At 47.2% G+C, this 16024-nt stretch overlaps 1 protein-coding gene across 4 annotated transcripts in view; it reads right to left on the minus strand.

Moving 5' to 3' along the window:
- ADCY2 (adenylate cyclase 2) overlaps positions 1–15511 on the minus strand; it is a 417821-nt gene extending 402310 nt beyond the window's left edge. Inside the window, exon 1 of one of the 4 annotated variants that reach the window (XM_045442405.1) lies at positions 15031–15507. In XM_045442405.1, coding sequence (XP_045298361.1) covers positions 15031–15261 — 231 coding nt within the window. In that variant the 5' untranslated portion in view covers positions 15262–15507. Of the gene's footprint in view, positions 1–15030 lie in introns of all 4 variants that reach the window. The other 3 variants (XM_045442396.1, XM_045442387.1, XM_045442414.1) reach the window with 3 other exon arrangements.
- Positions 15512–16024: the final 513 nt, after the last annotated feature.

Consider the following 16024-nt stretch of genomic DNA (forward strand, 5'->3'; position numbering starts at 1 on the left):
CATAAATGCATGATGGTAAACATGCAAAAGATCAGAGATAAAGAAAAAGTCCTAACAGTGTTCAAAGAGGAGGAAGGATCACCCACAAAGAACGACAACACGGGAACAAAAATTTCAACAGTGCAAGACAGTGAAGACAGGTATTGAGCAAAAAATAACAGTCAACCTTACATCGCCAAGAAACCAGCAGTGTTTTTTCATAATGAAAGCAAAAATGCAAACATTTACAAATAAATTATTTTATTTTAAACAAGAATTTACCAGAGTAAACAGCTCAGAAAGCACTTCTGGCAACTTCTGGCCACTGGTGAACAGTGGTCCAGCAAACTCTTGGCCGCAGAAGCACAGAGGCAGTAGCTATGCAGAAGGAACAGATTCCCAGAAACCTTTCCACTGAGTTCCTCCATCTTGGTGGCCCCCTAGATGACTAGCCAAGTTTGTCTTCACGTATTTCCCGGAAAGCGTCCACTTCTCCACACAAACCAGTGCTTTATGAAGAATTCTTAGTGATTCTGCAAATAAGTATCCTCTTTTTGAGAAACAGGGGTTCACTAATTACCAACCCCAAAAGGGACTGAATGCCAACCACGGACCATCACCAAGTCTCCTTGCAATCTAATGTGCCCATGCCGATGGGACCCATTGTGTGACCCACCAGGCATGAAGCTGGCATCCCATCAGCAAATGGAGGTGGGCCACATGAGCCAGGGCTCAGACAGACCGTGAAGACACAAGTTGCATGAGCAAATGTCACAGGTACTCATAGGTTCTGCTCCCCCCACACCGCCTACCCTGTCTCTCTCGATCCATACCCATGTCCTCACAGAGAGTTCCCTACGACCTACTGCCAGAGGAAGTAAAACTCCAGACGTCTGGATTATGTCTGGTTCTGCAGAATATACTATGGCCACCGAAAAGGAGAGAATCGAAGCACTGTAACTGAGCCCCTTACGTGTGTCATTCTCGGAAGTACGAGCCAGCCGTCTGTGGCAGGTTGATTACAACAGACAGAAGGCGTGTTTTCACTCGAATTGAACCTACTCTGGCTAGGGCTTTGCTTTCCTGTCCATCATGCTTCCACCCAAACCACCATATATGGACTTTCCCAATGCCGTGGTCATTCACGAGGTATTTCACAGAGCCTTGCTTTTGACAGAAGCATTCATTTTACAGCAAATGATGTGTGACGATGAGCTTATGCTCTTGGAATTCGCTGGTCTTACCCTGTTCCTCATCACCCAGAAGCAGCTTCCTTGACTGAAGAGGGGGAAAGAGCTCCTAAAGGCCCAGGGTGCCGGCGTGGGGGCACCACCTTGTAGGCTGGGAGATACCCTCCAGGGCAAAAAGATGCTTCGAAACAGCCACCAGTGCACAGCACGGGCTCTGCCACCACCAAGATCCACAGGTCTGGGAATCAATGGGTGGAAACAGGAGCGGCTGTCCTATGAATGACCCTCTAAGAAAACGTCTTAATTCCATTCCTGTAAATTTAGGCTGTTCCAACGCAGAGGGCTCAGTTGCCGAAGGAGGACACCTCTTCTGAGGAACTCAATAATGTTTCCATTACACTGGAGACAAACTGCTACCCGGCCACGCCAGGCTACTGTTGGCACTGGGCCCATGGGTAGAGAAGAGCTTTTAGTACTGGCTGGGGTGACGGGTGGACACCCTCAAGAAAAACTGGGTTGCTCATACACGATGTAGGCAGGGAAAGGAAGCGTCCGACACAATGCAGGTTGTAGGGTGTCTCTTCTGCTCCTGTATCCTGTGATAAAAGTTCACAGAAACTTCTAACAACAAATATTATCTATTTGCAAAATACCAGGTAAAGGGACTATTTGTGTCACCCCACCCACTGAGGAAATAGGACCAGACAAGAAGATACGGAATGGACGGTAGAAGGACGTTAGAACACCAGTGACATCCCTGTGATCTGCTGTAGAACCCAGGATGGCAGCGGTTATAAATATTTCTCCCGTGGCTTGGTGTAAATGTATTTGTGCCTGTGCGTGTGTGCACATGAAGTAACTCTTTTTCTTCTCTTCCCTATGATACAACATGAGATGTATTAAGAGTGTATTAATAGCTTTTATATCCAAGTATGCAAGGAAAGTGATTTTTAAAGGACACTGCTCCTTAGACAGCTGAGAAATGAACATCACTAAGGTGGATAAAATGACCCTTGAGATCCTCCTTGAGGGAGAACATTGGTGTGTTTTCAGTTGTACAAAGAAGGGCTGCATCCCATCAGGCGGAAGCATGATCGTGCTATTTTCTTTATGTAGAAGTCAAACAGCGAGCATGGTATACACAAGACCCAGGAAACAAGCAGCCGACAATGCTGGGTTGTTCTGTCATCCAATTGATGGATGCTCCTTCCCAGAACCCCCTCTCCCGAACGTTCCCAGGGAAGAGCTAGCCACAGGAGGCGCAGCCCCCAGGAAGGGTGGCGCGCTGGACAGGTGTGGGCGGGGACACATGGGGACAAGCTGGCGGGCCCCAGCCCACCCTGGCTCTCCACGGCCCCGCACCAGCTCTCTGGCTGTGCACTCACAGAGGCGGCGAAGGTGACAGCTCTCAGGAACCCCCGAGAGGCTCTCCTCCGCAGCTGCAGGCCCTCGGGTCCTTGGGTCTCCTTGCACCTCCAACGGGTTAGCGACTTCTCTGCTGAGTCCCTAATGCTCCCTGTGGGGACCAAGCTTTCCATTTAAAGAAAAGGCTGAAAACTAATGAACTTTGTTTCCCCCTTCAGAAATTATAAAAACAAAGCAAACGACAAAAGAAACGCAGAGAAAGCAGAAGGAAGGTATGGTAGGAAGGTAAGAAAGAAACCCTTTCTTCTGGGTTCCTTCTGGGAAGCACTTTCTGACCTCCTCTGAAGTGAGAAGTAACCATGTTTTGGCCAATGAAACGAGAGTAGAACCCTAGGTTTGTCCTCTGGGCAGAGCCATGCAAATGCCCGTCTGAGGCCGCGCAGCACTTCCCCCTTCTATGCTTCTAAAAGCACCTGTCACGGGGAAGACACCTGTGGCCGAGCGTTCAGAGTCACTAAGCTGAGCAGAACCTCCCTCCTGGCCAGGATGGGTGCGCATGAACTAAACCTCTGGTATGTTAGGCCACGTTTGGGGTTTTCTTGTTAACTCATCACGACCCATCCCGTCTTTACTGAAAACAAAACCTGGTACAACGCGATAGGGGGCCGGTCTGACAACACCTAACTTGTGCGGCATTGACAGTTGCCAAGCAGCAGGAGATGGAAGAACCCAGTTATTGAGACTGAAAAATGGCAACCAAGTTAGCAAAGGTCCAACATTTGTCAAAATATCTTCTCATTTATCTTGGAGGGGGAAAGATGCCCTGACAGAATTCTAAGTCCAGAGCAGGGCTCAGTGAACTGTTTGCACAAGGAGCTAGATCATCAGTATTTTATAGGCTTTAATTAGGCCACACGGTCTCGGTCACATTATTTAACTCTGCTGATGTACCTTCAACACAGCTGTAGATCATACGCGAGTGAGGGTCCGGCTATATTCAATAAAACTTTATTTAAAAAATAGGCAGTGGGCCAGAGTTTGTTGACCCTACTCCAGAAGAGGTCATTAAACGAAATGTTACAACCATGGCTTTGCTGCTGTTGGCTGCATCTACTAAGGTATCATGAGGCAAACACAAGATCAGGAGATAACAGGTTGGCTATCAGGAAGACGAATGCGGAAGCAACACATTCCAGAACTGTATGGATCTGTCAGGCTGGAAGAGGAAAATGCTTCTCAGTCCCAACCAGTAAATGACTCAACTTGGTTCTGGGGTGAGAAGGGATTAAAACTCAGCCTCGTGGGGGCAAAGCAAGACCACTTTCAACAATGGATTAAGGTGTGTCAGAGTGAAGTCGAAGGAGTATGGTGCCAGAAAATCCTTTCAACTGGACAAGATGGCCTCATGGAAAAGAGTGCACTACTCAAATAGGCTCAAAGAGAGAGAAAGAAGGAGGAGTGGGCAGTGAGTAAGAGAGAGAAGAGGGAGAGAAAGAGAGATGGGGTGAGAAGGCAGAGACATACAGCAAATCTAACGAGTAGATCTTCAAAATAACTATGATGACCACGGACACCTACAGATGACTGACATTAAATAGGTAAGAACTTGAGTAAGCTTTGAGAGATTTGTGATTCCAAAAGCAATACCAGCCTGCACTACGGCTGTTTTAGACTTAATGGAAACTCTGGGTTCTCCATCTATGACGGAAGATGGGCTGAGGAAACTGCTCAGTCCCCACATGGGGAACATTCCCCAAACAGTCAGCCCAGATGTATTCAAGAAGGTGACCGACAAGGAAGAACACCCCAAAGAGAAGGTTCAGAGGTCACAGAAAACAGAAGACAAGGGACTGTTTCCAGGGAAAGAGTCTGGGTCAAAAGATGACTCAATTCGCAGCTCCTGGGCCAAAGACCCTGGAACCGCCTGCCTGGAGATTTAGCATTGCTTATGTTGTCCTTCCTTTGAAGCCCAACAGAGACAAAAGATAGTTCTTGGAAAAGTGAAAACAAAACAGACATCGGACAAGATTTTAAAAGGTCAAAGAGAACAATAATACTATAAATAAAAACCAAAGGCAGAATACATGTAAAGTGTTAAAATAAGACACAAGTATTATCAACGGGCCATTAAATGTGAGAATTTGGATGAAAGGCAAAAATTCCTTGAAATATCTTATTAAAACTGACTCAAGAAATAAAATTAGAAATACTAACAATCCTTTTAATATCCAAGATACTGAAATGGAAGTTTCTAAATCTTCCTATAAAGAAAGTGACAAGCCCGGGTGGTTTTCCAGACAAATTCTATCCAGCTCATCCCAACATTCCAAAAACCTTAAAATCTTATAGAAAACTAAAAGGAAGGCATGCTCTCTTTAACTTAAAAAAAAAGGGGGGGTGGGGGGGGCCTGACTGGCTCCATTGGTAGAACATGTGACTCTTGATCTTGGGGTCATGAGTTCAAGCCCCACATTGGGTGTGGAGCCTACTTTAAACAAACAAACAAACAAACAAACAAAGTTTCATAAAAGAATATTTCAAATTCACTTCACCAAAAAAAAAAAAATGTTGTAAAACTCTTAATCAAACTCTTAGCACATGACATCCAACATTTGATAAGAGATACCATGAAAATTGAGTTCGTCTCAGGTATATGAAAATCGTTTGATATTAGAAAACCTATAATTATTATTCATTACATTGACAGACTAAAAAACAACTTAAAAAGCATACGTAGTCACTTCAACTTAGTAAAATTCAACACCCAATCACATTTAAACTTCTTGCATAAAGTATAACAAGAGGGAATCTCAAAGGAAATCTACAAAACCAATATCCTCCTAAATAAATTATGAAGGAGCTCTCTTTAAAATTAGGAAAAAGGAGGGGCGCCTGGGTGGCGCAGTCGGTTAAGCGTCCGACTTCAGCCAGGTCACGATCTCGCGGTCCGGGAGTTCGAGCCCCGCGTCAGGCTCTGGGCTGATGGCTCAGAGCCTGGAGCCTGTTTCCGATTCTGTGTCTCCCTCTCTCTCTGCCCCTCTCCCGTTCATGCTCTGTCTCTCTCTGTCCCAAAAATAAATAAACGTTGAAAAAAAAAATTAAAAAAAAAATTAGGAAAAAGGCAAGGTTACTCACAATCACCAACTCTGTCAAGATAATATTAGAATTCTTAGCCAGCACAATAACATAAGAAACAGAAATTTAAGACCTTCATACTAGAAAACAGAAAAATAGGACTCTTATTACTTCAGGTGATATGATTCTCTATGTAGGAAACCTGAAAGAATCTGCAGTTCAGTTATTAGTTAACAAAAAAAAGTAAGACAGCAAGTTACAGAATAACATCTATAAAACTGTGACACTTCACCAAAGCACACAAATGAATGGAGAGATGCTCCAATGTCCATGGATAGAAAAGCTTAATATCATAAAATATCTCATCAATGAATCAAGAGATTCAAGACGACACTAACAAAATCTCAGTTGAGTTTTTTCATACTCAACCATATGAGGTTGACATAAGGTGACTATAAAGTTTATAGAGAAAAAAAAGGTCAAGAAACTTTTAAAGGAGCTGAATGCTACTACTGTTTAATCTAAATACTTATTACAAAGCTTTACCAATTATAGCGGGTGTGTGTACGTGCAGGAATACAAAGGTAAAAACAAAACAAAACAAAACTCAACCAGTGTAACAGAATAGAGGACTCATAACAAACCACTCACATATGGAATTTTGATGTAAGGAAAGACAGATGTGGGGAAAGAAACAGCTAAAAGTGATTAGGAAAATTTCATTCGCCACAAGAAAAAAAAATGTAACTGATCTCAATCACTACCTCACACCATATGCCTATAATAATATATACAGATGCACATACATACATGATAAAATGAATAAAAAGAAAAGCAAGAGAACGATGACAAAAAGTTCAATATAAAGTTTACGTTTGAGGCTCAGCAGGGGATTGGGACAGGAGTGCCAAACAGACTATTCTGGTTTCGACTGGGTTCATGAGTGTTTACTTCAATGTAAACAAGGAAGTCAGATAGGTATCAACGAGAACTGTGCTTAAAAATCAAAAATTGATCAAATTGGTCAAATGATAAACCCCATTCCGTGCACCTACAGACCAACTGTGAAGAACATGGCTGTTAAATGCTTGAATTAACTACAAGCCAATGATGAGAAAGGATTAGACATCTGATCCACCATATATCTGAAACTACTGTGTCTTTCATTTGTACTCACCTGATCTCTTTATTCTCTGAATTTTTAACATCATTACTGGTTCTACTAACGAACTAGTCTAAAATGTTGTTTCCTTTATAATGTCCACAGATCACTTGTTGCTTGAAGTCTCACCTACTTTGCCCTTAATTTTTTTACAGCTTAAAAAAATAGGGGTGACTGGGTGGCTCTGTGGTTGAGCATCCAACTCTTGATTTCAGCTCAGGTCATGATCCCAGGGTCATGCAACAGGGCACCACGTCAGGCTCCACGCTCCGTGTGGAGCCTGCTTAAGATTCTCTCTCTCTTCCTCTGCTCTCTCTAAAATAAAACGAGGGACACCAGGGTGGCTCAGTCAGTTAGTGTCCGACTTCAGCTCAGGTCTGATCTCACGGCTTGTGGGTTCGAGCCCCATATCGGGCTCTGTGCTGACAGCTCAGAGCCTGGAGCCTGCTTCCAATTCTGTGTCCCTTTCTCACTCTGCCCCTCCCCCGGTCATGCTCTGTCTGTGTCTCTCTCAAGAATAAATTAAACACACACACACACACACACACACACACATACACACACATCAGCCTTGGGGATAAGAACGTAGAAATGAGAGCCAGCACCTTTGAGATCTGGCTCGTTCTAGCTGTAATGTCCCAACACCATCATGTCTGAGGGACAGTAAAGGACATTAGTGAAACGGGTGTAAGTTCTACTTCTAAGACCTTGCAATCAAGGCCCCCATTCCAAAGTACTGGTCCACCATAGTCTCCACCAGGAACCTCCTCTAAGTGGCTGGCCACAGAGACTTGATTTGTTCATGGGATTCTCACCCGCAATAACCATCTTGGGAAATCTCAATAATTTCAGTGTTCTAAAAAGGAGCTATTGGGGCACCTGGGTGGCTCAGTTGGGTAAATGTCTGACTTTGGCTCAAGTCATGATCTCGTGGTTCATGGATTCAAGTCCCACATCAGGCTCTGTGCTGACAGCTTGGAGCCTGGAGCCTGCTTCAGACTCCGTGTCTCCCTCTCTCTCTGCCCCTCCCCCCCTCGTGATGTCACTCTCTCAAAAATAAACAAACATTTAAAAAACATAAAAATAAATAAAAAGAAGCTATCGTACCTTATGTCTGTATGTTTCAAATACAATAAATTATTCATCCAATATATTTTCATTGTGTTAATAATTGAAAATTTCCATTTCAAGCACCAAGTTTTTTTTGTAAGTGATTTGGTTGGACTCTAAGATATAACTGGCCTTAGGTATCCCTAATAGCCTAGAACCAGGTCTCTATTCCTACTCTTTCTTGGCACCATTGTTCTGCAAACTGGAGCAAAGTCGGAAAGGTAGTTGGCAAAGTTACTCACGATGGTTTTTCAGGTAAAGGTTCCCATTACCGCTTCCGTCACTCTCTCAACTGACTACGTGGCTTCTGGGTCAGAAGTGTAAGCCCAGGTAAAAAGAAGGAACAAAAACATTATTTATAACATTACCAGGAACGGCTGGACCCATGAAGTTTTCTCCTTGTGATTTTTTTTTTTTTATTGTATCCTTATACAAAGTGAGCATCAAAGCAACATCAGCCACACCTCAACTTGGTCAAATGGACGCACATGTGAGCTAACCCAACCATCCTTTTCTCTCCTCCCAAACACACCTGGTGGTTGCAGCCAGAATTTCCAGGGGTCTGTCAATTTCCCGGTTTGATACCAAGAAATCACATCGTAAATATCTTACTTTTATACACCATTATCCAAAGCTAACAAAATCGAGAAATAGGAAAAGCCACAGGAGTGTCCATTTGGCATGAATTTTAGGGCTGGAAAAGGAAACACTTATGTCAAAATGTGACTTTTAATTAAACTATCTTTGGATCACCAACTATCTTTTTTTTAATAACTCAAAGTTTATGCACAAGATGTATCACATAAAGAGAAACATATCCCCTGCTCTTCCATGCCCAGACTTAAAAATCCTATTATCCATTTAGTTTCCAGCTGGAAATACATGTCACCTACAGGATGCCTTGACAAGGAAAACCCTCTGTGGCACAAATATACGAGTAACAGTGAGGTCATCGTGGGGCTTGGGTGCAATATGTGCCTGGCGCTGTGCTCAATGTTCATATGATCTATCCTTCTTCATTCCCAACAGAGCTCCCCGAGCCTGGTTGTGGTATTTGTGTTATTTCAGACGAAACAGTAGCTGAGGCGACGGCAGGTAAATTAATTTCTCAGGGGCACACACCAAGTGGCAAAACAGACCCCGATCCAGGGCTATCAGCAAAGTTTTGTCGTGCTAACCAGTAGGCTCCTGATGGAAAGGCCAGCTTCTAAGGAAAGCAGACCTACGCCATCAATTACACACGTGTTAATTACACGCCTGGGCCAGGGCCAGGGCTGTGTGAAACTCCCGGAGCCGAGCTCCGTTTCCTCCCGATTTGTTGAGGAGGCGAGACAAGCTCACAACACTATGCTGAACATCAGATGACAGTAATGTGGTAGTGAAAATGCTTTCACACAGTTCAGGAGCTTTGCAGGTGGAAGGAGAATGAGTGAAGTCCAGTAAATTGTGCCGAAGCCAATATCAAGTTACAGAAGGGACTGCTGTGTGAGCGGATTATTCACAGACACCCAGTTTAGACTATCACTAGCAATTACTGATCAACATATCAAAGTGATTAATACCACCATTAAACACCTGTAACAGAGTAATATATCAGCTCTCACAGTGTTATTACCTTTTAAATAGAATGATTTAAAAATATCGGTAAGAGGAAACTTCGCAAATAGTTCAACAGGAATGATTCTACATGCCACGGTATTTATGCCAGAGATTTCTCAGACAACAAAAGCACAGCCACAAATGGGTCCTCGGCTTAATGGGGAAGACACTGGGAATACTGGGCATAATGAAAATAAATGATGCCCACTTCAATGAGCTCAACGTCAGGAAGCAGCTCTACCAAGATTTGTTTTAACATCAAAAGAGAAAAGAATTGACGTGTAACTCCATTCCAGAAAATGAGGGCTGAGGACATTCACCATCAGTAGGAAATTTCAACAGGAAACCCGCGATTGTGCCTGGACTGGAGCCGGGAATCTCCGATCTGCAGTGGCCTCCAGGAAAGCTCCCCCAGGAAAAGTCAAATGCCCTGCATCTGGCCCCCGCCCTGCCCCTGTGGGACCTGAAAGAAACGAGCGCACTGCTTTGGGTCTCTGTCCTCATTCTCCAAGAGTGCCTTCCAGCTTTAACGCCATGTGACACGTTCTTCCATAGCAACAATGGAAATGCAACTACAGAAGACTCTCCTGACAGTACTTCCTGGGGGGCATGTTCTGGGCCAGGCATTACTCTGACTGCTTCACAAGCACTAATTTGGACCATCGCCTCAGAAGGCAGGTACCATTCTATTTTACAAACAAGAAAACGGAGGCACAGAGAGGTTAAATAATTTGACAAAGGTCATAGAGATGGAAAGGCACAAAGCCAAAAGGCCCACGCAGAAAGATGCTCTTAACCATCACTTTCTCTGCCCCTTTTTAAAAGGAGAAGACTAGGTCCTGTGCATATATTGAATTGTGCACTTTTAAGATCCCAAGGATGCTTCCAAATCCTTCCTTGTCAGCCTTCTAAATTGCAACCACCTTTCCTGCAGAAAATTACAGTTTTTCCTCATCTTTTGTTGATACCACAGTTAAGTTATAACTGGAATGACTTCGTGAAAGGCTGGTTGCAATTACAAACACCTGCCAAGGAAGAGTTTCCTGAATGCAAAGAAATTCATGGGAAGGTATATCTTGAGATATCTCTACTCTGATTCCCAAGAACAAGCTCTAGTCCCATGCACCCCCAGAATTATGGGACCAGAGGAAGTACATACAACTTTTCCTATTCCTTAAAGAAGAGGCCAGACATGTTTATCTGCCTTCTCCAGCCTTCACCCCCCCAAGACAAGGGTGAAGGATTGAGTGTGTCCCCACTGACATCCTACCACCCACTGGGGGCGCTGAAATACCGTCCGGAATAATAAAGCCAATCTTCCTGTACAATGACTGGGTTTCTGTGTGTGTTTCTCCGTTGTATAAATAAAGAAAAAAAACAAAAACAAAAAAACACTGATATATCTGTCCCTAGAAAAAATACCCAATTTTCCCTGGAAAACTGATTTGGAATGGCAAGTACTTATGGTTATTGTTTGAAAGATTTAGCTCACCAAATCAGAAAAAGGAAGAAGACAGATCATATTCTCAGTCGAAATCATGCATGTTACATATTTAATAAAAGCATGTATACCTGCATGGGCTTCCATATCATAGCAAAACAAAAAAATCTATTTTGTTGCAATATCTATTTAAAATGTATGGGAATAGGGGCGCCTGGGTGGCGCAGTCGGTTAAGCGTCCGACTTCAGCCAGGTCACGATCTCGCGGTCTGTGAGTTCGAGCCCCGCGTCAGGCTCTGGGCTGATGGCTCAGAGCCTGGAGCCTGTTTCCGATTCTGTGTCTCCCTCTCTCTGCCCCTCCCCCGTTCATGCTCTGTCTCTCTCTGTCCCAAAAATAAATAAACGTTGAAAAAAAAAATTATAAAATGTATGGGAATAAAAGTTTTCCATTCCAGTTGAAATATTAACTATTTCTCATCATGAATTTTAGCTAAAACAAATCTGGTTGGAGCCAGCTGGTATTTTGACAAACTAAAAAAATTATGTCAACTTTGCTAACAATGACAGGCCAATTTCGAAAAAAAAAAAAAAAAAAAAGCTTGCTGATTTTAGACGTGATAAGTCAGAGAGGATTTAATTCTGATAGACGGTTCCACGCATGTAGTAATGAGAGCCAGTCCTGGAAAATGAAGTGACATCATAAGACTCAGAACTTAAAGTCTGATCTCATGAGTTCCATTATTTTCTGATGCCAGGTGTCAAGTTTACTTCGCCCATCATGCCCTGTGCTCTCAGTACAACACCCTTGAAAAGCAACAGAAAATATGTTTCAAATTATTAAACAAATTATTAAAATTCAAGACATGCTATCAGGCGTCCTATTTATTCTATGTCTACATAATTCCTAGCAAATGTGGGATAAAACCTATTTAATGGCTTCCTATGTAGAAAATAACTAAGCAAGATGGTGAAGTTTCAATTCAGAATTTATTTTTACAATGTAATAAAAATTCAGGGCAGCTGGATGGCTCCGTCATTTGGGCGTCTGACTTCAGCTCAGGTCATGATCTCATGGTTCCTGGGTTCAAGCCCCGCATCGGGCTCTGTGCTGACAGCTTGGAGCCTGGAGCCTGCTTCCGATTCTGTGTCTCCCTCCCTCCCTCTCTCTCTCAAAAATGAATAAACATTAAAAATAAAAGTTTAAAAATACTTCAAGAACTACTTTAACTTCATGCAGTTTCATGGACTGATTGATCATAAGTTGAAATTCGGTGAAACTGATTTGTGAATCATGTCAATTAGAGAGCTAGTAAGACAAAACTTACCATTTTATTTTTACCAGCTATTCCAAATCACTTCGTACAAAGGCAAGTCCATATAGCAAAACATCACTGTGTACTTGGATGATGCTAAGATCATTTTGTGATCCAAATGTTCTAGGAGACTACTGGATGTGCATGAAGAAGACTGCCAGACTTTTTCTACTACAAGAACGGATAGAAGTCTAATAGAAACCAAAATCAGGCAGATTCATGGGAAAGAAGAAATCTGTCCAAGATTTCAGGCAGCAAAAATAGATGTGCCGAGCTCCTGAATTACATCAGAGCCCAGCTATTCTTGTAAAGCGCTCGAAGGTGGAAACCTGGGCTGGCCCCAGGCGGCTATTTCCATCCCCCAGAGGTAGATGGCTCAGCAGCCAAGCTCTGGTCAGTCTGAGAAACGAACTCACCCCACTTGGTGTGAACACAGCTCTACGTGAACACCGGCCTGCCTTTCAACGCTCCACCTTTGTGTGAACAGAGAACATTCTCCGGAAAGCGGAACTGCTGTTTATGATATTACTAAAAGCAAAAGAGAAACGAGCCGTCTGGAGCTCAGAACTGACCCAGTCGTCCCTAACGTCTAGTATGGAAGGATACTGCCTATGGCCTGCGGGGGTTCCCACCTCCCGCTGGGCCCTGCAGCCCCAGACCCCACCTGAAGGGAGCCTTTCCACCCAAACCATTCATACTCCCTGATTCCGGAACGTTTCTGCAGAGCTCTTCACCTTGAAAGATTCATACAGTAGTCAGTGCACAGACCAGGTACAGCAAGGAACAGTCCATTTCGCTGCCTCTGGGCACCATCCTAGGCCACAGCCATGGCCCGGGAAGTGCTTACTCTGTGCTTTAAACGCTTTAGCTGAACGCCAGGAAAGTGTGGAAAGGGGGGGATTTCTCAAGGAAAGGTAAAGACCCCTGGATAAACTGTGAAAAGGATACCACTCGCACCATGTGATATGGAACATAAAGGAGGTGTATAAAGAGAGACTAACGGAGAGCTCAAAAACAACTCAGAGAAGGGCGTCACAGCTGGACGATGCTGAACCTCGGAAGAGCCCAGGCAAGAACATCTGTATCAGTGGGGTTTAAGAAATTCGAGACCTGTATCTTAGAAAACAAAGTGCTGTGTGTGCAGGGGAGGCATGAACTACACACTTGTCTTTAAATATATTAATGGTGCTATAAATAGGCCATCACCTGCTCCTCCTTTTCCATTTAGAAGAGAACGAGCCAGAAGGGTTTGAATTACAGATTCAACAGAATCACAAGCAGCGACGTCCTAGCAGAAGAGATTTCCAGAGGAAAGCTGACGTGCTTTCTTCCCTGCAAGTGCAGGAATGAACCAAAGATGCTTTTAGAGAGCCTGGTGCCAGTCCTGAAAGTGGTGAAGAGAGACAGAGATGCCATGCCCATTCCAGGGGGCACCCGGGGCTGCTGCCGTGGGTATGAGGACAGCGCTGAAGTCACCCCCAGAAAACAGAACCAAAAGGCGCTCTCTGCTCCGGATTTTATGACAGAAGAACCAGTGTGTGATCCGGGGCATCCGGACCCCCTACATTCTATTTTGGACTCTTACCGAATTCCATCAGGAGACAGCACTTCTCGGGAAATGTGGGGAGAAAGAAAACTTTACTTTTAAAAGAACCCTATGATGATAACAAGTTTTTCCCGTGCATAATAACTGAGTGCCATCTGGCTCAGGATATCAGAAACCAATTGGCTATTTTACACACTTGGTGAAATACAGGCAAACGTCCATTTATTTCTTTGCTCCCGGACCCGAATGCACGTGCATACTTCTAAGCTACACACACACACACACACACACACACACACACACACACAAAAGTCATTCAGTAGAGACATCTCCAGATCAACCGCTGACCCAAAATACCCCACTGGATAATCGATGCCTGGCAGTCTGCACATACATACATAATCACAGGCAGTGCAAAAGTTTGAACCACACAACCAGAATGATCGGTAACAGGAAGTTTACCGCCATCTACAGATTTTCCCTCACCGCTCCAGGGAGCGAGCCAAGGATTCCTGCCTGAAAAACATAAATTGGCAAAACTGGCATCAGCTGTTGAGTTGCACCGATGCTCCTGGTGATGAAACCCACTTTAAAAACCCGCACGAAAGAGTCGACACGATGAAAAACCTCCCTAGAAACAGGAAATCAACGGTCCGTGGGTGCTTGCTACTTACAGACTCAAAGCGTGAAGACTCACAACAGGTCAACACCCCATCTCGTTCTGTCTATGGGACTGAATAGATATAAGGGCAGAGATGCATAATCCTATGCTTTCCCCCCCCCCCATTTCCCTCGCCATTAACTCCTTTCCCAGGGCAGGTTTGGGAGAGTTAACGTGCACTCCCAACTAAAACGCCGGCTCCGGGGGCCCGAGCACAGCCTCGGGCAGAGGCCGGAGGGGTCGCGTCTCGGGCAGATGTTGCGGCCGAGGCGCCGGCTGGAAAGCGCAGCGGGCCGGGCCAGCGGGTGCGCGGGGCGGGGGGGGGGGGGGGGGGGGGGGTAGCACACGCCCTGCCCGTCCACCCCGGGGAGCACCCCGGCAACTTTATCTGGGGCCCCACCTGCCACGGAAACTTTTCTCTCGCCCGCTGCCCCCCCCCCACCCCCACCGCGAGCCGAGCCGGGAGCCGCGGGCCGAGGGGCCAGCCCCCGGGCGGGACGCGCGGCTCGTCCGGGCCGGGTCCGCCTCCGGGCTCCGGGCTCCGGGACCGGGACGGCGCCGGGGCAGGTCGCGCGGGGAGGCCACTCACCAGCCGGAGCGCGAAGAAGACGGCGAGCAGGGCGAGGCAGGCGCCCATGACGATGAGCAGCAGGAAGACGATGAGCGGGTGCTGCTGGCTCATGCAGTAGTAGGACTCGTACAGCCAGTCCCGGGACCGCTGCAGCCCGTCGCCGCCGCCCGCCGCCGCCGCCGCCGCCGCAGCCGCCGCCTCGGCGCGGTCCCGCAGGTAGCGGCGGCGCCGCATCGCCTCCCGCCACATCGGGCCGGCTCGCGGGGCGCCCGCCGAGCGCGCCCGGCCGGGGCTGCGCCGCCCGCGTCCCACCCCCGCGCCGCCTCGGCCGGCCCGGCTGCCGCGCTCCGAGCTGCGCGCAGGGGCCTCCGGCGCGGGCGGAGCTCGGCGCCCCGGGCTGGGCGCTGACGCGCGGGCGGGGGCCGGGCGGCGGCCTCAGGGGCAGCTCCCGGCGCCGCCGCTGCCGCCACCGCGCGGGAGGGGGCGGGTGCGACCGGGGCCCTCGGCCCGCCCCTCTCCTCCCCCCCGCCCCCCCACCAACCGCGCGGCGCGCGGCCCGGCCTCCGCCCACCGCCACCGCCCCCCGACGGCCGAGCCACGCGCTGGGGGCGGCCTGAGGGGGAGGGGAGAAGAGGGGGCGCCGGCCGCGCGCCGGCCGGGACGTCCCCTCCTCCCGCCCGCCCACGCCTGGCCTCGGCGGGGCCCACCCCCTCCCCGCTACCGGAGCGCGGGCCGGGGTTCCCGCTGCCCGCCCCCACACACGCGTCCCACCTCGCTCCGAGGCTGCGGGGGCGCCCAACCTCCCCCCGCCCCCCACGAGCTCGCGGCGCGGCGGGAGGGCCCCCCCCCCGGCCTCCCAGTGGGCTGCGGGCGGGGGTGCTCCCGCGCTCTTCTGCACGAGCTCAGCGCGAGGCCGGAGGACACCTCCCATCCTTTCGTGCCCCCGACCCCGAGGACAGCTGGAACTTCTCCATTTCACCATCTGGGCGCGCCGAGGAGGGGTTCTCCCTTC

The sequence above is a fragment of the Leopardus geoffroyi genome, chromosome A1 (genome assembly GCF_018350155.1).
Source record: "Leopardus geoffroyi isolate Oge1 chromosome A1, O.geoffroyi_Oge1_pat1.0, whole genome shotgun sequence".
NCBI classification, from domain to species: domain Eukaryota; kingdom Metazoa; phylum Chordata; class Mammalia; order Carnivora; family Felidae; genus Leopardus; species Leopardus geoffroyi.